This window comes from Haliotis rubra, unplaced genomic scaffold, assembly GCF_003918875.1.
Source record: "Haliotis rubra isolate DU_JTF1 unplaced genomic scaffold, ASM391887v1 Scf29, whole genome shotgun sequence".
NCBI lineage: Eukaryota > Metazoa > Mollusca > Gastropoda > Lepetellida > Haliotidae > Haliotis > Haliotis rubra.
In genome coordinates this window covers 1,386,509-1,409,899 of record NW_025766957.1, presented here as the reverse complement: position 1 = coordinate 1,409,899, position 23,391 = coordinate 1,386,509, and the positions used below count along the sequence as shown (strand labels likewise).

General features: G+C 36.7%; 1 protein-coding gene across 1 annotated transcript; it reads left to right on the top strand.

Annotated features, from left to right (window-relative positions):
* Positions 1-235: 235 nt before the first annotated feature.
* Positions 236-22,484, top strand: LOC124281874. The gene is made up of 3 exons (XM_046717889.1): positions 236-315; positions 2,550-3,012; positions 22,240-22,484. Exons 2-3 carry the CDS (start codon positions 2,556-2,558, stop codon positions 22,482-22,484), a joined length of 702 nt encoding a protein of 233 aa, XP_046573845.1. The 5' UTR covers positions 236-315; positions 2,550-2,555.
* Positions 22,485-23,391: the final 907 nt, after the last annotated feature.

Below are 23,391 nucleotides of genomic sequence, written 5' to 3'. Positions count from 1 at the left end.
CGTAGCTTGGACAATAAAACATTCGTTCTATTGAATGATAAAATCTTGTGTTTTGACAATACAGAATATTCATGGAATATATCCCTTTAGATGATGCATTGTCTACCAAATTCACCAAGGATCACACGAATAGAGAGAGAGACATGGTAGACCATTTTCTCGTCAATATTTAACTTGTTTCCATGACTCACTGAATGCGTGTTTGTATCGCCATCAATACAGGATAGTACTCTATCACTGGGAGGACGCGGGGAACACGAGTGCTACGTTAGTGCCTCTAGACAAACATGGGATTTTCAATCAACACCTTTGCAGGTAATTACGTGTTTTGTCATGATCCATTTTCAAAGCCTTCTGGGTTAAACAAAGGAACCGTGAAACGCTATTTAAGTGGAACTCTAGAATGTACCACAGATATTCACGAGACAATAGAGGCGATTCATTATTATTCATTTGTGACATGAAATTCATGAAGTACAAACGATATGAAAAACAGAAATCTTATTCGTATTTGATTATTCGGGGAGTGAAACAAAAGAGCCCCCAAACAATCTCTAGGTACCCCTATGATGTTTGGATATTTTATATTAACTCGTAATGTTATTATTTTTCAACTGAAACAACTTCATCAATTCCTGCAATCATCACATGATTCATTTCAGGGCTCAAGTTTGCAATAAAACACTACTCACCATACATTGCATCGACATTAAATCTAAACGTCGTTTTATTACTGACCGGGACTGCCTAAATGACGAAGAGCATATTTATTTTGTACAGTGTCTATTTCCACAATGCACTTGCACAGTATCTCACAAGCTCGTTAAATATTTCAGTTTCTTACACCTGATGAAGGAGTAAGGATTAACTCCAAAACGTTGTCTTCCTCATAATAAAGAAGTTGACGTCTTTCTTAATTCAAATTGGCACTGGGTGTACTGATAATAGCAACTCCAAGGGGACAAAGAAAAGTGGAGGCAAAAAATTGTCAATTTTACAAATATGTTGCCAATTTATATACGTTTTTGTGATCTGGAATAAACTGGTGAAATTCGTTTCAAAGGCAAACTGCATTACTTGATCGTCTAAAAATTGTCTAAAACGTCTTGTCACTGACAGAAAGGAAGGAAACAAAAATTGACGCCTTTCATGTATGAAAAACGAATGCTCTCTCAGTTTGATATTGTTGAGAGTATTCATATGGCTCTGATCTCATGATCAGTGTATCTCATTTGAATATATTATAACAATGTTGGAATATATACAGAGAAATAAATTAAAACTGCACATATTTACGAAAGTTTAATGGTACTACTTTCTTACATAATGTTATTTTCTAAATCAAAATTCCTTGTTGTTGTCTACATTTATTTCTCTGATTATTTCACTTAATTTCAATTACTTTCTCATTGTTTGAAGTTTATTTCAATTTTGGTTTTGGTTCCATGTTCATTTTCTCGATATTCAACTATTTAATCGAAATTTAGAGTTTGTAATCGTCACTCCTTAAGTTACATCATTTTTTCGTTAAAGTTATTTTTCAAAATCGAAATTATGAGCATTTGTACATGCTAACACCGGCAGAAGAAATATTTTTGTTCATTTTTAGTACATACATGTTGTACCCTGCCGAACGTCCTCTTATTAATAAACAATATGTACTCTCTGGTGGGATTTGTGCAATTGGTAAACCAACAGTGTTCTCTGCGTCTTACATTATCCGTGTGAAATGTTTGGTTTATTTTACTCCTTGTTTAACTGGAAACTACACAATAACAGCAAATCTAACACTATATTTTTGTATTCAACAATTGTAGTCATGCGATACCTTTCCACACGTCATATGCTTCAGTGTCCTTTCAAATGATCAAGATACTAAAATAAGGACGCGATGTCTTCTCTCGTCCTGAACCCGTGAAGGTCCGGGTTAGAATGAGCCTTCACTAACCCATGCTTGTCGTAAGAGGCGACTAACGGGATCGGGTGATCAGGCTTGCTGACTTGGTTGACGCATGTTATCGGTTCCCAATTGCGCAGATCGATGCTCATGCTGTCTTGATGTCTTCTTCCTTGCAAAAGGTCGGTAAACTCTTCAGATAACAAAATAGCGTCATAGTGTCTTCGCTCGTCCTGAAGGTCGATTAACTGTTCCCAAAACAAAATATGGTCGTAAAGTCTCATTTCATCCTTACGACCAGATAACTGTTCTGATAATAACATAAGGGCTTAACGTGTTCTCTCATTCGTAGGGCCAGTTAACTGTTCTGATAACCAAATGTCTTCTTTCATCCTTACGACCAGACTATACCTTGAAACGACATGGCTGGTTTGTCTCTTGAATCGATGGCCTTGTGTTATGGGTCGATCATTTGATGACCTGGGCTGGGGTGAAAATGATAGTTTGTTCCAGATAACATGGGCAGATTTGCCAAAGTTCATTTGTTTACTGGGCATGCCATGTATTGTGACACAAAGCGTTTCAGTAAAATGTCTCAAAATTAATCCATACTAACAGAAAGCCAGACTCTAGTGTTTTATATTTATTACAGGCTTCTATGTTATCGTCTGTGGTTCCTGCACAAACATCAACGTCATTTCTACCGGAGACTCCAAGATGTACAATACACACGACTACGGCGTCGACGTCAAAAAACAGGTCAGCAATTCTCTTCAGGGTCAAGGGGTGCAATGATGGTTTTATACGACTATATGATGGTCCCGACTTCAGCACAGCCAAGAACGCCTATATTTTGCTTGGTGGATGGGGAAATGATAAGTGTTTGATGGAGCCGTGCAGTAGTTGTTCAACCCGATACTCGCAAAAATACCGGTACTTGAATTGTAACGAGATGAGGCCAATGTGGGTCAACTGGACTGGCAGATTGCTTAGCGTCGGTGAAGGGGCTTACGTGGGAGAACAAACCTTCATGTTTACTGAACAGCAAAGGGACTTTGAGGTCCAGTATTTTGCAGTTGGGTCCGGTTGGAGTGCAGTATTTGACTGGGAATTTGGTAAGTAACACCAACAGCTCTTAGATACGTGTGGGTCCTGATTTGTTTTATAGATATTTTCATCAATTTGTAAAATATTGGTAAAATATTAAGGTTTGCATGTTGGATCGAACGAAACGTTTGTTATTGACCTGTTACTCATAATTGCTGTGCTCACAAGTGCATCAAACATCTGTCTAATTCATTTTTTCATATTAACTTCTGTCGCCATATGTTGTCTGTGCTTCTGTCCAAGAAGACCCTGGTGCAAATAATAACCTAAACTTCTCTATTTACTGGCGATAATAAAATGATCATTGCTTCACGTTTAAAATCACAGTGGGCCACCTCATAATTTTGTCATTTGTTATAAACTGCTGTACTAAACAATATTGCAGTTATATGGCGATGCTTTGTACATACTCGCATGTATACAACTTAGATAAATGATGTGTGTTCTTTCTTTAATTGATAAAATGTTCAAAAAACTGATAAAAGTTACAAAGGCATTTTCATTATCATAAATAATATCGGTTAAAAGCAGAGTGAATTGTGCGATTCTGATTGTATGATATAATGTGTTTTAATCACTTTCCAACGGAAATGATATCAGGTGTTTGCGAAAAGGTGAGCGCGCCCTGCCCCATCAATGCAACCCGTCGCAAACACATCTAAAAGCAAGTAAACTGTTCATGTGGAAAAAACAAGGCCATTCCAAGTTACAAGTCAAAATAATGTCTGAATGTATATAACACTTTTTGAAAGCCTTTTTGAGGCCTTGATTGTAACCCTCGTGAAATAACACTTGAGAAAGTCTCCGCTAACAAGAGCATGCTCAATTGTTTTCAAACGTTGTGAAATGTACATACCTGTGGCTAGACGTACTTGAATATTGATCGACAGTAAAGGAAGGTTGACTGTTGAAAACTTATTGGACTTTGTGAACAGTTCTTTGTCACTTTGATTCTTCACGCATTGATCTGGATATATGAAATAGGCTGTAAATCTATGCTCTTTGTTTAGATGGCCACGCCGGGAATTTCTTTGAGCTTGTGGTGCCTTATGGTTGGAGTACACGCCAAATGTTGTCTTCAGTGACGGCCACCTCTATGGTAAAATGCATCATAAGTTGTCACGGCAGGATCAGCTGTAGGTCAGTCAGCTACCAGAACACGACCAACACCTGTCAGTTATACTTTGAACGAGCACGACCCGTTGATATCCACCCTGACAACACTTGGAAAACATGGATTGACAAAAATGTGTGAAAGATGCTCCTCATGACTTCACTGGGTATTGCGACATTCGTCACCTCTCGTCCCTTTCCGTAACCTCCAAGAAGACTTCATTCGTCACCACTCGCCCCTTTCCGTAACCTCCAAGAAGACTCGTCCCCCTATCGATGCTTGTTGTGTGCGAAAATACGACAAACCAATCAGAACGCTCGTAATGGATGCGGTACTTTGATAAAAATAATCCCCAGTACTTAAATCGATTATGGCATTATGTGTTTGTTTAAAAAATCATGAAAAATATATATCGTCATATTGAAAGAACAAAGAACATATCTTACAGAATTGTGTTGGATTTTAGTAAGGATAATGCCATGGACGGTGAGAGATTCAAATACACGCACGTGCGTTTGTTGACATAACGGCTCTCATGGGTCCAATTGAGTGTATTTTCTGACGATCTTGCGGGCTTGGTTTGGAGATTGTACGTACGCTTTCCAACTTTTTAGGAAATATCTTTATAAATCGCTACGAGTCTCAAAACGATAATATTAGATCTCTATATAACAAACCAAGTTTCATCTTTAACGTAGGGCTTATTTTTGACATCTTTGGGGATATTTTAGTCTTTCTTTTTGGCGGTCATTCATGGACAGAAACTCCTTCAAAACGATTTCCGATTTCCGAAAGTAATCTGGATTTTTATAGCCAGACAGTGCATGCTCTTTGCTGCACAATTTCAACTGGAAAGTGGTTTCTGTTGCGTTGTGGCGATGCCTTTTTAATTTTTGTACGAAATCTCATCAAAGTCAACATTTTCAGGTATAGTCGATTTTTCACTTGTGCAATTGTATAAAATCGTGTTATCAACACATTTGTTACATATTTTGACGATTGTTTGAAACACAACAGGTAATTAATAGATTTTTTAAAATGCAAAACGATTTTGCGTTTCTTTTTTTTTGGATAGTATATATGCATTTGTATATTTTCATGTACAGTGAGCGTTTGATGCGTTTCTCGTGTTATTATAGACATACAATTCCCCCTTTGGAAACACTGTCAAGGATGCTTTCTGTTAAATGTCCCACTGTAATTGTAAGGTATCTGCAAACATGTTGTTATTCGCCTTTGGTCTTGTCTGTAATCTGATATGACCTATCCACTGAATAATTGTGGTGCAAACCTGTGTCGGACTCAACATATACAGTCAGCGTGATGTATCTCTGACGGTGCTCGGGCGGTGGGGTATCCTCGTGGTTCTAGCGTTCGCTCGTCACGCCGAAGACCCAGGTTCGATCCCCCACATGTATACAACGTGTGAAGCCGTTTCTGGTTGCTAAGCGCAGTATTAAATAAACATGGTATGAATCACGGAGTTGTACAGAACTAAATGACCAACTTTAGCCACCTGACAATAAGTCTTTCATGAATTGCTGGTAACCAAACTCGAGATTTGTTTTCAAAAGCAGGTGCTGAATCGATTTCATTAAAAGAGGAATATTGCAGGGCGTTTCTTTTGGTTCTTTGCTTTTCTGTTCGTGCCTAAATATTCATTTATTCATTGAAACTTTCCTTCTTCGCCACGCTTGTGGTTGTTGCTCAGAGGTGCATCTATGGTGTGACCCAAATATGTTGAGGGTATCATAGACAATGACAATTATATAACTCTTTAGATATAGAGTCTCATGCGTATTCAGGCCAACAGACTTGATCTTGTCCTTGTTAATACATTCACTGAAATTATTTATAAGAAGATTCTTAAGAGGCATAGAATTGCCAGAGACTTGCCAAAGGAAATTGGTGGAAATCAGTAGTTCAGTCATTTTGAGGAACTTTAACATATAAGTTAACAAAACTGATGATAGTATTTCTGTTATAGATAAGATTTCTGATGTAGTTTTTGACCAGGATCCTTTATGTTTTGATTTTGGTGAAGATATTGGTGTTGATGTTGAGGAAAACTAAACTGAGACTGACATTGAGTTGAGTCAAATCTTAAGCAGGGTAAATCGCCAGGGGAGGATGGCATTCCAAGTGAACTTTTCGAAAGCACAAATATTATATTCACCCTTTATTGACACAAGTTTACAATACGTTGTTCGATACTGGTGTATTTCCAGCTCAGTGGGGTAAAAGCATTATTTGTCCATTACATAGGTCTGGAGATAAAAAGAGTGTTGATAATTATATAGGGCTTTCACTAGTAGATACATTATCTAAAACCATTGCTGCTGTTTTGAGGTTTAGAGGTTGATACCTCGGTGTGATAAGAGAAATGTTATTTCAGAGTTACTTCAGAGTTGTTTCAGGCCGAATCATTCAACTATTAATCAAATATTCTCCTTGCAATCAATGATTAAACAATATCCCTCCAAGAAAAATGGCAGGTTCTATTTTTTATTCATTGATTTTGGTAAAGAATTGATTGTATCGATCATAGAGTTCTGTTTCAGAGTTTCTATGATATTGGTGTTAAAGGAAGGGTAGATTTTTTTTAAATTTTTTTTATTTCAATGTATTCCTGTGTTAGAACACCCAGTGGAATAACAGAGGTGTTCCAGTGTAATATCGGAACTAAGCAAGGTTGCATTTTGAGATATGGAGTGTTCATTATTCACAAATTATTGAAAAAGTTCAAACACTGCTATGTAAGAGGATATTGAGGCTGAATAAATATCCATGTAATGATATGGCTTTGGGTGATTGTGGCAGGACTCCCCTTCGGTGCAATTACATGTTAAAACCAGTAAAATACTAGCGTAAATTAATTATGATGGAAAACAATTAATAGAATACCTTATCAAGCCTATTGTATGCTTAAGATACTTGATGATGCAGTGAGAACTACATGGACATCGCATACCAGAAATATATTATTTCAATTTACTTTTGGTAAAACATGGAAATGTCAACATACTTTTCTTAATTTTAAAGCAGAAATTCTTTGACTGATTGAGCCAAGATTGGCATCACAAAGTTTCACATCTAAGTTAATGTCAGACATACTGTCAATTTAAGACAATGTTGCAAGTTGAAAGACATCTTTCCTCAGGCATTCCATGGTATTACAAACATGTTTTAAGCCAGTTCAGATGTAATTACTTCAAACTTGCAACTGAAACAGGGAGGCATAATAATACGCTATACTGTAATAGACTCTGTTTATGTTGTCGTAGCAAGGGTATATCATTAGTTAAAGATGAGTACCACTTATTGATGGTTTGTCAATGCTATAAAGATGAACGTTTTCACCATACCAAAATTAGTAACCCATGTAGGGAAAGTTTTGGAAGACGTGTGTCTTGTAAGGATGTAAATGTTTTCACCATACCAATATTAGTAACCCATTGTAAGGAAAGGTTTTGAAGACGTGTGTCTTGTAAGGATGTAAATGTTTTGATCAGTATTGCTAAATTTCTGATAAAGTCCCATAAAATTAGAAATGCATACATTTCAGTCAGTATACAAAGATTCATATGTTACCTTTAGAAGGATATATTATGCCTATACATTGTGCAAAAATGTTTGATATTTTACGAAAACTGATTGCAATTGTATGATTGCTTCTAGTTTATCAGCATCAAATAAAACGACTGGAAATGTACTGTAGTGTGTGCCATGACCTTATACATGGAAATATAACTGTCTGTCTGTCTGTCTGATTTCATCACAAGCCCACAGTTGTTTACTAAAGAGAACAACAAAAACCAAAACACGGGAACACATGGTACAAAACAAAACCGAAAATCCTCTGCATAGTTACCATGCATATTTTGAAAGTTTTACTGAGGCATTGAATGTTTAAACATGGTCGAGGAGGTTCCTTACCATTTGACAAAGTCTCATGAAAATGCTTATATTTCCACTCTATATGTAAAAACATGTGCTCAATTCATTTCTGTAATAAAAAATAGGGCTTACCCTGCTCGTATTTTAGAATATGGGGTTCCCATCGGGGGCACATCACTACCTCCAACTACGATAAAGTAATGGTTTTACTTTCGTATACCTTGCACACCTTCCTTCCTTTTAAACAAAACACACCATACCACCAATAAGAAAATAGTTCAATTTCACACATCGGACTCAATAATCCAACACTCAACTGTAGATAATGGCTGAATCCCTAAAAATAATATGCTGCAATTGTCAAGGCCTGAATAACAAACATAAAAGGACAGGCGTATTTCAAAACCTGAAAAACAAACATGGGAATATTTACTGCTTACAAGACACCCGTTTTACAAATAAATCTGAAAATAAGATAAAAGATGAATGGAGAGCATTCAGTTCATATAGAAGTAATTCCCATGGGGTAGCTATTATTTTCGAAGATAATGTTGAATTTAAAATCTTAGACCAAATACAAGACCTCGAAAATGGAAATTTCCTCGCACTATAACTGCAACTAACAGACGCAAGCTTTACACTAATAAGAATATAGGGACCTAATACGGAATTGCCATCGTTCTTTGAAAAAATATAAGATATTGTTAAAAGATTCGTTTTTAATCACCATTCAATCTGTGGCGACAGGGACAACTTAATCCAAAATCCGGATATTGACCTATATAACTATAAAGCTGTAAATAACCCGAATGCAAGAGAAAAGGTTCTAGAACTTATCGATGTTTATAACATGTATGACCCTTGGAGAGAACTACACCAAAAATCAAAACGATTTACCTGGATACAAACAAAACCAATTAAGCAACCCCGACTCGATTTCTTCCTTCTATCGCGAGACATCGAAAAATTCATACATAAAACTGGAATATTTCCAGCATATAGATCAGGTCATTCAGTTCATTGGATAACCCTTTAATGTAATTAAAAAACACTGAAAGAGGCAGATGATATAGGAAATTCAATAATTTACTTCTTTATGAAAGTACAAAAAAGCCAAGAACAATACAAAAAAGAGACAGATGAGAACGGGAAAATCATATTTAACATAGACGATCAGTTATTCTTTTTAAACGTTTCTGTAAGTGATTATTGGCCATACCATTAAATACTCTTCCGAGAAAAAAAACACCAAGGGAAGAACGAGAAAAAGAATTGAAGAAAGGAATTGAAGAAAACGTACACAAACTAGACTCTATCGAAAACACTAGTGTCAAACAGGAGATTTCAAACTCGTTAGCAGAATTAAATAACGAATTAGAAAGAATAAACGAAATAAAAACAAAAGGAATAATAATGCGATCAAAAGCAGACTGGATAGAAAAAGGGGAAAACCAACCAGGTTCTTCCTCTCCCCTGAGACAAGAAATTGTATCAATAAAACAATAACTAGACTAGAAAATAAAAGAAAAGAGATTCTCACAAACAAGAAAGACATCTTAACCGAAACCCATAATTATTTTTAAAAACCTTTACATTTAACAGACATGTCAAAATATAAACCTGCAAAACTTGACTTAAACATTAAACCCCCAAAACTTAACAACAAACAGCAACATAGTTTAGAAGGCGAATTTAACCACGATGAAGTGTTACGATCCTTGAAAAAAAATATGAAAAAACGGGATTCACAGTTGAATTTTACAAATTCGTTTGGCTAGATTTACATCAATACTTGATACGATCTCTTAATTTTAGCTATAATAATGGCTCACTGTCAGTAAGCTAGACGCAAGGGCTAATAACCTGTTTCCCCCAAAAGAACAAATGAAAACGGCATCTAAAACGTGGGAGGCCGATATCCCTATTAAATGTCTCCTATAAAATAGCTTCTTCAGCAATTGCAAATAGAATTAAAACAGTATAACCCTAAATAATAAACGAAGACCAGAAAGGTTTTATAACAAACAGATATATTGGAGAATGCACAAGACTGGTCTACGATATATTGGATTTTATGGAATGCATGGAAATACCTGGATTGCTTTTATTAATTGATTTCTATAAAGCTTTCGACTCGGTGGGTAATATTAGATCAAGCATTCTTATTAATGGATTCGCTCTTAAATATATAAATAAACACCGTAAATATAAACAATACATCATCTTTTCTGATTCTCTTTCGTGTCTTCAGGCTATTAAAAATATTTCTTGTAAACATCCACTTTTATTAGAAATTATTGAATTGTATAATGAGCTTGCTACTGGCCAATGCGACACCGTCTTTTGTTGGTTACCCAGCCACGTTGGCATTTCTGGGAATACAATGGCCGACCTTGCTGCTAAGGCAGCACTCAACAAATCTGTGACACCACTTCTTATTCCATACTCTGATTACAAAGCTAGCATTAGAACTTAGATCCGTGATCTGATGCAGAAGAAGTGGGACACCCAAGTAGGTATTAATAAATTACATGAAATAAAACCCTATATTGGTTACACCTACTTGGGTTGTCAGTCCAGATTTGAAGAGGTCATCATACGACGATGTCGTATTGGCCACACAAGATATACTCATGAGTACCTATTAAAAGGTGAGGATCCTCCGTTTTGTATCCCTTGTGATGAAAGAATCACGGTCAAGCATGTCCTGCTTGACTGTGTTGAATATTCCATCACAAGGGATATCTATTGCAAAGTAAAAACTATGAAGGATCTTTTTAGTAATATTAGTTCTCATTTAATTATTGCATTTTTAAAAGAATTAAACTTGTTAACTGATTTGTAAATAAATATATATATTATTATTGGTAGTTTAGATTAGTAACTGAGATTGTTAGTGGTTGTACCCTCAAAGGGGGTTGATGTAGTGTAAAGTTATTGTCCTCCTGAGAGGGTACATAAGTCCCATAACTTTGAAAGTCAATTGAAACTTACCAGGATTTTTAAACGTAGTATTCTTGTTATTTTAATTTTGGCTAACATTTCGTATAATCGCCATCGGCTGAAGGGAAGGTGTAAATCCAACTAGGGTCCATGCAGGTAGCAAAGGTACTGTAAGTCCCCATGGTCCCTAGTATGGTGATCTACCTTCTGTTGTTGGCGATCTATGGCCTGTTTTTATATTGTATTGTCCCTATAGTGCTAATAGTTTTAAACTTTCCACGCTAGTTTTAATTCTAATTGTGATATTCTAGTTGTTTTACTGTCCTTCGTCGACAGGTTTTTATATTATACATATATTCCACTTCAATATCATATATGTTCTCGTCACGATATGGCTGAAATATTGCCGATGTGACGTTAAATAATAACTCACTCACTCACTCACTCACTATTAATGGATTCGGAACAGATTTCTTTACTATGACAAGGTGCAGACAAGGTGATCCATCATCCCCCTATTTATTCGTATTATGCGCAGAAATATTAGCCATGATGCTCCGTAACAAATCAAAGGAATAAATATCGGAAACACCGAATACCTCATATCACAGTTCGCTGACGATACAACGCTGATTGTAAATGGAAATGAAGCCTGCGTACACAGTGCGCTAAACACACTGTATATGTACGCTGCTTCCGCAAGCCTTAACATAAACAGGAGTAAAACAACTATTTTGGATAGGATCACAACGCTCATCAGATGTAATATTATGTAAACAACGGAAATTAGACTGGGAAAAGAAGAGTTTTACCGTTTTAGGCATCACCTTTACACACAATCTGGCGGAAATGGTCGAAAACAAAATTATAAGGACAAACTAAAAAGCATTAAGTCAATTATGAATTTATGGTTACAACGTGATCTAGGAAGAAATACTATATCAATAAGCTTAATCTTACCAAAACTCAACCATCTATTTGCGTCGCTTCCAGATCCTAACGATAAACTGATCAAAGAAATCGAATCACTCTGCTTCAAATTTATATGAAAAAACAAACCCGATAAAATTAGTAGAAAAATAATTACAAAACCATATGATGAAGGAGGACCACGAGCTCCAAACATAAGGCAGATAATATCTTCTCAGAAATATCATGGATTAGACGACTATTGAACGCAAGACCTAATTCCAAAACCCCTGAATTATTTCTTATCAATACCACGTGATCATCTCTCAACCACCTCATAAATATTGAAGATAACCTCACATGTAAACTAACAAATCGAAGAACAAATCCCTTCTGGAGGGATGTCCTGAAATGCCGGGAGTTATACCTAAACTCTAAAGGTGACAATGCCAAAAACGAACACGATATCCTTTCCCAAACCATATGGCACAATAAGAACATGAAAATAGGAGGAAACACCTTTTCCTATAAACGCTATTCTAATATAGGTATCCACTACATTAATGACCTAGTTGATAAGGAAATCTCAACCTTTCCTCCCTTCAGAGGAAATATCAGATAAAAACAAACTTCCTTGAATATCATGGCATGATCAAATCAGTTGACTCTTATGTTAAAAGCAAACGCATTAAACTCAAATCAAAACTCCAAACAGTAATTCTGCCATATTTCATAAAACATATATGTGAAACGAAAAAAGGCTGTAGAATAGTCTATGACACATTAACACAAACCTTTTCAATATAAAGACCAGTAAACACATTTTGTAATAGGAGAACAAGAATGGAAAACAATACATTATATACCCTTCTGCACACATGCAAACAGCAAACTACAATGGTTTCAACACGGCATCATTTACAGAAAACCCACACAAACCACCTCCTACGAACAATAATAAATGCGACTTATGCAAAACTCACATGGAACCAATAACACACCTCTTTAACGAATGTACAAAAGTTAGCCATATCTAGAAAGAACTAGAAGATTGGATCGAGGAGAAAACAGGAATTAAACTAGATTTTATTAAACAACATATCCTAGTTGGGTATTATGAAGAGCGAAATGATGTTGTAAATCTGATCACAAAGACAACTTAATTCAACATTTTGATAAGGAAACTATCGAAACGACCGCCACATTTCTAATATATCAAAGGAGATATGACCAATACATCTCATATAAGACAGATATATCTCATGCTTAAGTTGTGATTACACCAAATTCATGAAATACTGGTGAATATGTCATTGCCTATTTACCTGAACAATGCATCTCCTGTAAAAGCCATAACTATCAGCTACTGAATTGTCATATACCTATTTTGATTAGATACTATGTGTATTGAACTACGAACCATCCATTTATGATAAAACATGTACTGGTGAAAAGTGATGAAGTTATAAAAAGAGTCGTAAGGAGCTCTTTGAAATGTCGGAGGCCGGATCTTCTGGAATATTGGTCGACGTAGGGGAGAAATTTACTGTTGGAAAACACGTCACTGAGGATGAATCACAAAGGAAAGGCATGAGGACATATTTTGCGACTATGCAAAACTCACATGGAACCAATAACACACCTCTTTAACGAATGTACAAAAGTTAGCCATATCTAGAAAGAACTAGAAGATTGGATCGAGGAGAAAACAGGAATTAAACTAGATTTTATTAAACAACATATCCTAGTTGGGTATTATGAAGAGCGAAATGATGTTGTAAATCTGATCACAAAGACAACTTAATTCAACATTTTGATAAGGAAACTATCGAAACGACCGCCACATTTCTAATATATCAAAGGAGATATGACCAATACATCTCATATAAGACAGATATATCTCATGCTTAAGTTGTGATTACACCAAATTCATGAAATACTGGTGAATACGGTGTATGGCTGGTTACTCGAATACATACTACTTGAAAGTTCTGGGGAAGAGCTAGGAGGATGAGGATGAATCACAAAGGAAAGGCATGAGGACATATTTTGCTGAAAACTTTGATGATTTTGACATTTCCTATATTACATCTACCCCTGAAGATCCGTGTTACAATTGGTCTTCAGCAACCTATGTTTGCTGTAAGAAGTGACTGGCGGGATCGGCAGGTCAGCGTCGCTGACTTGGTTGACACATGTCATCGTATCCCACTTGCGTAGATTAATGTTTATGCTGTTCATTGGTTTGTCAGGTCCATACTTGATTGTTTACAGACCAGCGCAATATCGCTTGAATATTTTATATATTTATATGGATGTATATAAACGTGATTCTGCAGGAAAGTGATTTCTGCAGGTGTATAAGCAATAAATATATAAAATATGAGTCCAGATATTTCTTCTTGTCAAATCTCCTTTATATCTGCACAAGATCTTTCGCCGTTCAACGGCTCTTCAGGTGTACAATGAAAGCTGAGTGTCGTCATAGGCGACACATAACGGTAATAGCCATGTCGTCATCATGCGTATGACGTTAAGCAGTTAGTGACAATATATATGTATATATATATATATATATATATATTTTACAGGGAAAGGGGTTTCGATAATATTCCAGTTGATGTTTTGACAAATGACATTTGAATAGATTATCTTCATATGATTTTTATGTTAATTGTAATGTCTCGCTCTATGAGAAAAGCACTAGCTTTGTTTAGATGTGCAGTAGCGCCGCTTAGAATCGTCTTTGCTGCAGAGCGTGAAAGAGTTTTAAACTTTTGTCAAGATTTATGGGATGATTTTAGTGTTTTATCGGACTGTGATAACTTTATCCGCATTTTAAGTACTCCAGATGTTGTTTCTTATACTGCCAGCACCTGTCGCTCTATTTTAGCCAAACGGAAAGAGCTTTTATATAGTTAATTTTTGTATATATAGCGTGTACCTTAATACTAGTGTATGTACATATAATATCATGAATCATTATACTTGTCTTTAATCGTCTTTTATAAATCGCTGGGCAATTGGCTGTGTACCTGTTTTTACTTTTGTACTATATGATATTTTATGAGCATGATTTTATGTACACAGGTGAGACGTTAATTAACATTTGATTGATTGATCGAAACTGTAGTGATTTTATTGAAGTGAGTTTTATTGCATTGTCCTTTGTATGCTAATGAGCGATTGCAGCTTTTATGTACAAGTCTTTCAGATGTTTGTTTTTTAAATCTGGATATGTTGAAAAAAATAGTTTTTTCTAGCTTATCCAGGTGTATCGTTTTTATCTGCCAGACCCTGCCTTAATATTCTTAAAAGCGTACTGCAAATTTGTCTATATCTTCTTAATGTAACTTGTACCCTTATTATTGCATTTTTAATATTCATATATTATACTCTGTATATTGTTGTACAAGTGTCTCTCATAATTACGTGAAATCCCTGGTTTCACACATTCCCTGTAACATATATATATATATATGATAATGCTACAACTCAGTATAATTGGGTTTTGAGGGCTTGGATTCATATTACGGAAAACACATATTTCTACAGTCCCTTAATTTCTCTTTTATCATGTTTATGTTACTTATCAAATATGAGTTATGTATTACTTTGTAATTATATAGTTTTATCAACATATAAATGTAGTCTTTGTATTAAATATTCACTCCTGTGCTTAATGTCAGAAGAAACACATTTTGTTTTAACCAAGATATTTCTCGAAATAACGATTCAACATATTTCTACATGCTTATATTGTAAGCTGTGTCTCCTAAAACTACTCCACAACGACAATGTGATCTTTCTATGAACCTATTTAGATGTAACCTTTGTAACTGAAGTCAGAATAGCTTATCACTAAACGCGGCTTGCCCGACAGAGGCATAATATACATTGTAGTTATGACTGCACAGTTCTTCTAATACGAGTTTCTTCTTATGACACAGGGAAGTACGAATATGAACACAAATCGTTCGAGGCACACCAAGTTATCTGAACTTATTATGGAAGTTTTTGGAAATCAATTATCGAGTTGCACAGAAGTGTGAGGACAGACTGCTGGATGTCATGAAAGCTAGAACTATTGGCTAAAGCGTTCGATAAAGCGGGATAAAACAGACCAGCCGGTTCAGAGTCATGATAATATTAGTGAGCTTGGTATCCCTGTTAAATAACGGCACTGAATCTCCGGTGTATGGCTGGTTACTCGAATACATACTACTTGAAAGTTCTGGGGAAGAGCTAGGAGATGGAAGCACCGACTGTCCACCTTTATCCACTGGACGGTTCTATTGACGGAGCTAGGACAATAAAACATTCGTTCCATTGAATCATACAGTCTTGTGTTTTGACAAGGAAGAATATTGATGGAATATACTGAGTCAGAATAGAAACTTCACAATCATATATTAAATAGTGTATAAAAGAAAGTACACAAGAATGTGGTATAGGGGTTATTTATTTGTTACGGTCGATATAATGAACTGAGAATAAGCACAATGACCAAAATCGGTTCCATGTGGTTACAGAATTTATCAATAAAAGATTTGAACAAAGTAGCAAGTCACAAGAAATAGTATCTGATGTTTTAAACATTCACTGGCGTGTATGGCCACCCTGTGCATTCACAACTGCCAAGCAAGGCCTTGACTCCCTGATGCGTGTAAATACATTATTGGGGAGTCGGCAAAGCAGCAAAGCAGAACCATGATCCTGCAAATTCTGGGGTTGGTTCCGGAGAGTGCACAGACGTCGTCCAAGATTGGATTGATTTCAGGTGACCTTGACGGACAGTCAAGAACGTTGATTTCTGCGTTCTGCAGGTAATTCCTGGTCAAGATGGATGTATGGGGTCTGGCATTGCCATGTTTAAAGTGCAGACATGGACCATGTACTGCCATGGATGGAATAAGTTTGGGGCTAGCACCTGGTCACTGTAACCTGCAGCAATAAGGTTCCCACGTATAACCAGAAGTCGGGGACGGGCAATCCCACAGAAGGCACCCCAAAAAAAGAGACTTCCGCCCCAAAATCTGTCAACTTCATGTACACAACACTGAGCAAAACGTTCACGGCATTCACACTCTCATCCTACCATCAGTGAATCTGAGGGTAAGTCTTGATTCATCACTGAAGACAACTCGATTCCAGTCTCCATCGGAGGTGTCGTCGGGCCCACAGCAAACGCTGACGTCGATGTAATGGCGCGATATGGTTCCGCGATGTGGTCGTCGATAAGGTAAGCATATCGCAGCCGGTTTCGGGTGGTTTCTGCCGATAATCGACCCTTAAACAGCTCATTTCTGGTTCCTGTAGCCGTCAAAACCGGTTACGGAGGTGACGTAACACAATTTGACGGTCCTCCGCCTGGGGTGGACCTGGCCTAGGGCGATCAGCAGTGGTGCCAGTTTGTTGCAGTCGAGTCTGTATATCATAAACAGTCCGATGGCTGCACCCTATTGTCCTTGCAACGTGACTTACTGACGTTCACGCTTCACATTTGAGAGGTGAGAGGCTTAAGAATTGGCTGTTCTGAATAGTGCTTTAAAGTGTTTGTTCTCTTTGTACGGTTGATGGGAATGCACGCAGAATGGTAAGATCACGTGACTAGTTGCACGTGAAAAACACGTTTTAGCTCTATTGTGGGGTGCACGATGTTTGGATTGACTTAAATGTGCTGTGGATTAATATTATGCTCCCAAAAAAACTGTCTACTATAACATTTCATATTTTAATATACAAACATGAATTGTGAAGTTTTTATTTTGACTCAGTATTTCCCAGTAGGTGATGCATTATTTACCATACTCACCAAGGAGAGGGGCATGGTAGACCATTTGCTCGTCAATATTTAACTTGTTTTCATGACTCACTGTTGAATGCGTGTGTGTATCGCTGTCAATATAGGATAGTACACTTTCACTTGAAGGCCGCGGGTAACACGAATGCTACGTAAGTGCCTCTAGACAAAGATGGGATTCTCAATCAACACTTTTGCAGGTAATTACGTTTTTTGTCATAATCCATTTTTAAAACCTTCCTGGTTATACAAGGGGACCGCGAAACGCTATTTAAGTGGAACTCCAGAATGTACCAGAGATATTCACGCGACAATAGAGGCGATTTATTATTTTGTGACATGAAGTACAAATGATATCTAAAGCAGGACTTTTATTCATATTTGATTATTTGCATGAAACAAAAGAGCCCCCAAACAATATCTAGGTACCCCTGTGGCTTTTGGATATTTTACAATAACATGTAATGTTCTCATATTTCGATTGAAACAACTTCGTCCACTCTTTAAATCATCACAAGATTCATTTCAGGGCTCAAGTTTGCAATAATACACTACTCATTATACATTCCATGGACATTGAATGTAAAGTTTATTTTATTGCTGAATGGGATTGCCTGAATAATGAAGAGCATGTTAGTTTTGTACAGTGCACTTGGACAGCATCTCTGACCACAAGCGCGTTAAATGTTTCAGTTTCTTACACCTGATAAAGGAGTAAGGATTAACTCCAAAACGTTGTCTTCCTCATAATAAAGAAGTTGGCATCCACGAAACTGTCTTCCTTAATTCAAATTGGCACTGGGTGTACTGATAATAGCAACTCCAAAGGGATAAAGAAGTGCGGAGGCAAAACATTATCAATTTGACAAATATGTTGCCATTGTGGTCTGGAATAAAGTTTGTGAAATTCATTTCAAAGGCAAGCTGCATTACTTGGTCGTCTAAAGATTGTCTTAAACGTCTTGTCACTGATAGAAAGAAAGGAAACGAAACTTGACGCCTTTCACCTTCAGTATGAAAAACGGATGCTCTCTCAGTTAGATATTGTTGAGAGCATACATATGGCTCTGTCAAATTTCATAAACATCTCAGTGTTTCTCATTTGAATAGATTATAACAATGTTGGAATATATTCAGAGAAAGAAAATAAGTATACTTTCAAATTGAACATATTAACGAAAGTTTAATGTTGAGAGAGTGAGTTTAGTTTTACGCCGCACTCAGCAATATTCTAGCTATATGGGGGCGGTCTGTAAATAATCGAGTCTGGACCAGACAATCCAATGATCAACAGCATGAGCATCGATGTATGATATTGGGATACGATGACATGTGTCAACCAAGTCAGCGAGCCTGACCACCCGATCCCGTAAGTCGACTCTTACGACAAGCATGGGTTACTGAAGATCAATTCTACCCTGGATCTTCACGGGACAAAGTTTGATTGTACTACTTTCTTTCATAATATTATTTTCTAAACCGAAATATCTTCTTGCTGTCAACATTCATTCCTCTGATCATTTAAATTAATTTCAGTTATTTTCTCATGAATTGAAGTTTATTTCAAAAGCTATTGTACGTTCTAATACAGGGACGCGGGCTATTTGTGTTGTTCCTGCTGTTAACTGTTTATTGTTAATACATACATGTTGTTATTAATAAACAATGTACTCTCTGGTGGGATTTGTGCAATTGGTAAACGAACAGTATTCATTGTGTATTTCATTATCCATTTGAAATTATTTGTTTTAATTATCTCCTTGCTGAATTGGAAACTCAACATAACAGCATATCTAACACTGTATTCTTGTATTCAACAATTGTAGCCATGCAATTCCTTTCAAAACGTCATATGCTTCAGTGTTCTTTCAAATGGTCAAAATATTGAAAGAAGGTCGTGATGTTTTCTCTCGTCCTGAAGGTCAGTTACTGTTCCAAAAACAAAATAAGGTCGTAAAGCCTCATTTCATCCTTATGACCTGATAACTGTTCTGACAATAAAGTAATGTTTTCTCTCATTCTTATGGCCAGTTAACTGTTCTGATAAGATAAGGTGCTAATGTATCCTTTCATCCTCACGACCAGACAATGCTTTGAGACGACATGGCTGGTTTGTCTCTTGAATCGATGGCATTGCATTATGGGTCGATTATTTGATGACTTGGGCTGGGATGAAAACGATAGTATGTTTCAGACAATATTGGCAGATTTGCCAAAGTTCATTTGGTTATTGGGCATGTCATGTACTGTGAGTACAGAAAAAAATCTATTTCAGTGAAATGACCCAAAATGCATCCATACTAAAAGGAAGCCACACTTAAGTGTTTTATCCTTATTACAGGCTTCTACTTTATCGTGTGCTGTTCCTGCACAGACATCAACGTCATTACTAATGGACACAGCACGGTGCACAATACACACGGCGATGGCGTTGACGTGAAGAATAGGTCAGCAATTCTCTTCCGGGTCAAAGGGTGTAATGATGGACACATACGACTGTATGATGGCCCCGACTTCAGCGCAGCCAAGCATGCTGACATTGTGCTTGGTATGCGCGAAAATAGTCAGTGTACAATGAAACCGTGCAGTAGTTGTTCACACGAATACTCTCAAAGACACTCGTACTTAAATTGCAAGGAGATGAGGCCAATGTGGGTTAACTGGACTGGCAGATTGCTTAGCCTCGGTGAAGGGGCTTACGTGGGAGAACAAACCTTTATGTTTACTAAACAGCAGAGGGACTTCGAGGTCCAGTATTTTGCAGTTGGATCCGGTTGGAGTGCAGTATTTGACTGGGAATTTGGTAAGTAACACCAACAGCTCTTAGATACGTGTGGGTCCTGATTTGTTTTATAGATATTTTCATCAATTTGTAAAATATTGGTAAAATATTAAGGTTATTTAAAGGTTATTTTAAGGGAATTTGGTAAGTAACCAATAGCTCTTAGATACGTGTGGGTACTGATTTGTTTGGGAGATATTTTAATCATTTTGTAAAATATTCACAATTTTGCATGTTGGAACGAACAACAATCTCAATTCTTTTGTTATTAGCATATTGCTCATAATTATTGTGCTCATTAGTGCATCAAATATTTATCTATTTTTTGTGTTGACAGAATATTTCCTTACGTCGTCATATATTTTATGTGCTTCTGGCCAAGAAGACTTTGGTGCAAATACTTACCTTACGTTATCTCTTTACCGGCGTTAATAAGATGCTACACGTATAAAATCAGGGTGGGTCACCTCATAATTTTATCATTTGTTATTAACTGCTGTACTAAACAATACTGAGGTTTCATGGCGGTCCTATGTAAATAATCGCATGTATACAATTTAGATAGATGATGTGTGTTCTTTCTTTAAATAATAAAATTTGCCAAAAAAATAGAAAAGCTGCAAAAGTATGTTCATTATCATAAATAACATGCCTCACCAATGGAACCTGTTGCAAACACATGCAAAGGCAAGCAAACTGTTCACGTGGAAAATCAAGGGAATACAAGGTCCAGATAATGTCCGAATGTATATACATGTAGTACGTTTGGCAAGCCTTTTCGAGGCCGTGAATATAACCCGCATCAACTAACATTTGAGCAGGATTCCACTGACAAGAGCATGCTTGCTTGTTTTCAAAAGTGCTATCTCCCAATTTCAAGACCTACTTCAATATCACTCAAAAGTAATTTAGAAAAAAATAGCTTCTATCCACCACCAAGACCTGAGGCTTTCCTGGGAGCTTTTAGGACCTCTGCGGTGGAAGGCCTATATGCGGAGGCTAGAAACTTTCCCTGGAACAACGCCGCATTAAACTTTCACTGCAGTATATCACTAAATTCCGTTCGAATGAGTACAATCCAGCAAACAATTGTGTTTACAACCCTCTCTATGAAAACCTCTCTATCTGCCAAACCACTTGGAATCAGAATTCAAGCACACATATCTGCAGCTAAAATTGATCTCAATATCATAGCACCTTACCGACTTGTGTCTTCGCCACAGTGGCCGTTGGCGAAACCACAGGTCGATCTTACCCTCACAAAGCTCAATAGGTCCGAAACAAATCCACCATCATGCATATACTGCCTGACTGCGTGGACTTTTCGACTGCAAGGGATTCACATTATGATGCGAAATATCTGAAAGATCTGTTTTTCCGCGTTAGCTGTAGCTAGGCATCTCATTGTGAGCTATCTGAGGGAAGTTGATCTGTATCGTAACTTGTAACTATGTAATGTGAATAACGAACTGCGTGCCTTTGAATTTAGTGCTATGACATGTTCTGTTTTTATATAACAATGTAATGAATATGTTTGCTTTTAAAATAAAACTCATTTGGACTTTGTACATAAAATGTGCACTAATTCAGACTTGATCTCGTCACTATATGGCTGGAATAATGCCGATGTGACGTAAAACCCAACTCAACCCAATATCGCTCGACAGTAAAGGAAGGTTGACTGTTGAAAAGTTATTCGTCTTTGTGAACAGTTCTTTGTTACTTCGATTCTTCACGAATTTATCTGGATATAAAACATAGGCTGTAAAACTCTGCTCTTTGTTTAGATGGCTACGCCGGGAATTACTTTGAGCGGGTGGTGCCTTATGGTTGGAGTACACGCCAAACGTTGTCTTCAGTGACGGCCTCCTCTGTGGTAAACTGCATCATAAGTTGTCACGGCAGGATCAGCTGTAGGTCAGTCAGCTACCAGAACACGACCAACACCTGTCAGTTATACTTTGAACGATCACGATCCGTTGATATCCACCCTGACAACACTTGGAAAACATGGATTGACAGAAATGTGTGAAAGATGCTCCTTATGACTTTGCTGTGTATTGCAACCGAAACCCATGCAATGGGCCATTCGTGACCCACTCGTGTTATTTTGGGACATGCTGAATAGTGACTTGTGACCCTCTAGAAAGGATTTCATATTGGGTGTAAGAACATCAGAACTACTTCAAACAAGAACAACAACTCTATTTCTGTTTTATTCCAACATTTATAAACGTTACTGAAGAAATCAAAATGGCTGCTTTTAAAAGATTTTAACCTATTTTCAACATGAATGATAACTTAAGATTAAGATGATGATTTGTTGAAAACATATTCTAATGTAATTATTACCAGTTGTTCACCTTATATTTCCAACTATGAATTTTTAAAGACAGCTTAAGAACAGCAAATGTGATTTCTTTTCATGACTAGGCAATTAAAATAACATTTTATTTCAGCTGTTATAAGCCCCAAAATAGACACCTCAAAAATGGCTTTAAAATATATCTCAAACTGAAGCAAACACACGTGTCTGTGTATTTGGACCCCTCACCGTTCGGCCACATCCCAACTAGTCGAATTTCAGCGTAGTAAAATTAGAGCCAGTGATACTTGGTCTCTTTGTATTTTGGTAATTGCAAATGGCCAATGCACATAGCTGTAGTAAATTAGGAGCCACGTGACCATCTTAGTACTCCGAAATAATTGTCCCGCTTTAATTCTCTCTAATTTTCTCTGCGGAAACCGAGTTTTCGATAAATCTCTAAATGAAGCAAATGTTGACTGATCAAAAACGTTAATAAACTGAAATTAAAATTAAAATTTTAAATGTACTAGAGCTCACTTATACAAGTTCAGTGCATAATTTCTACTTGCACAATCGGAAATTTCATTCCTTTTTAGTAGCACCCATTAGGTTTTCCTGGAATTTAGCGAAT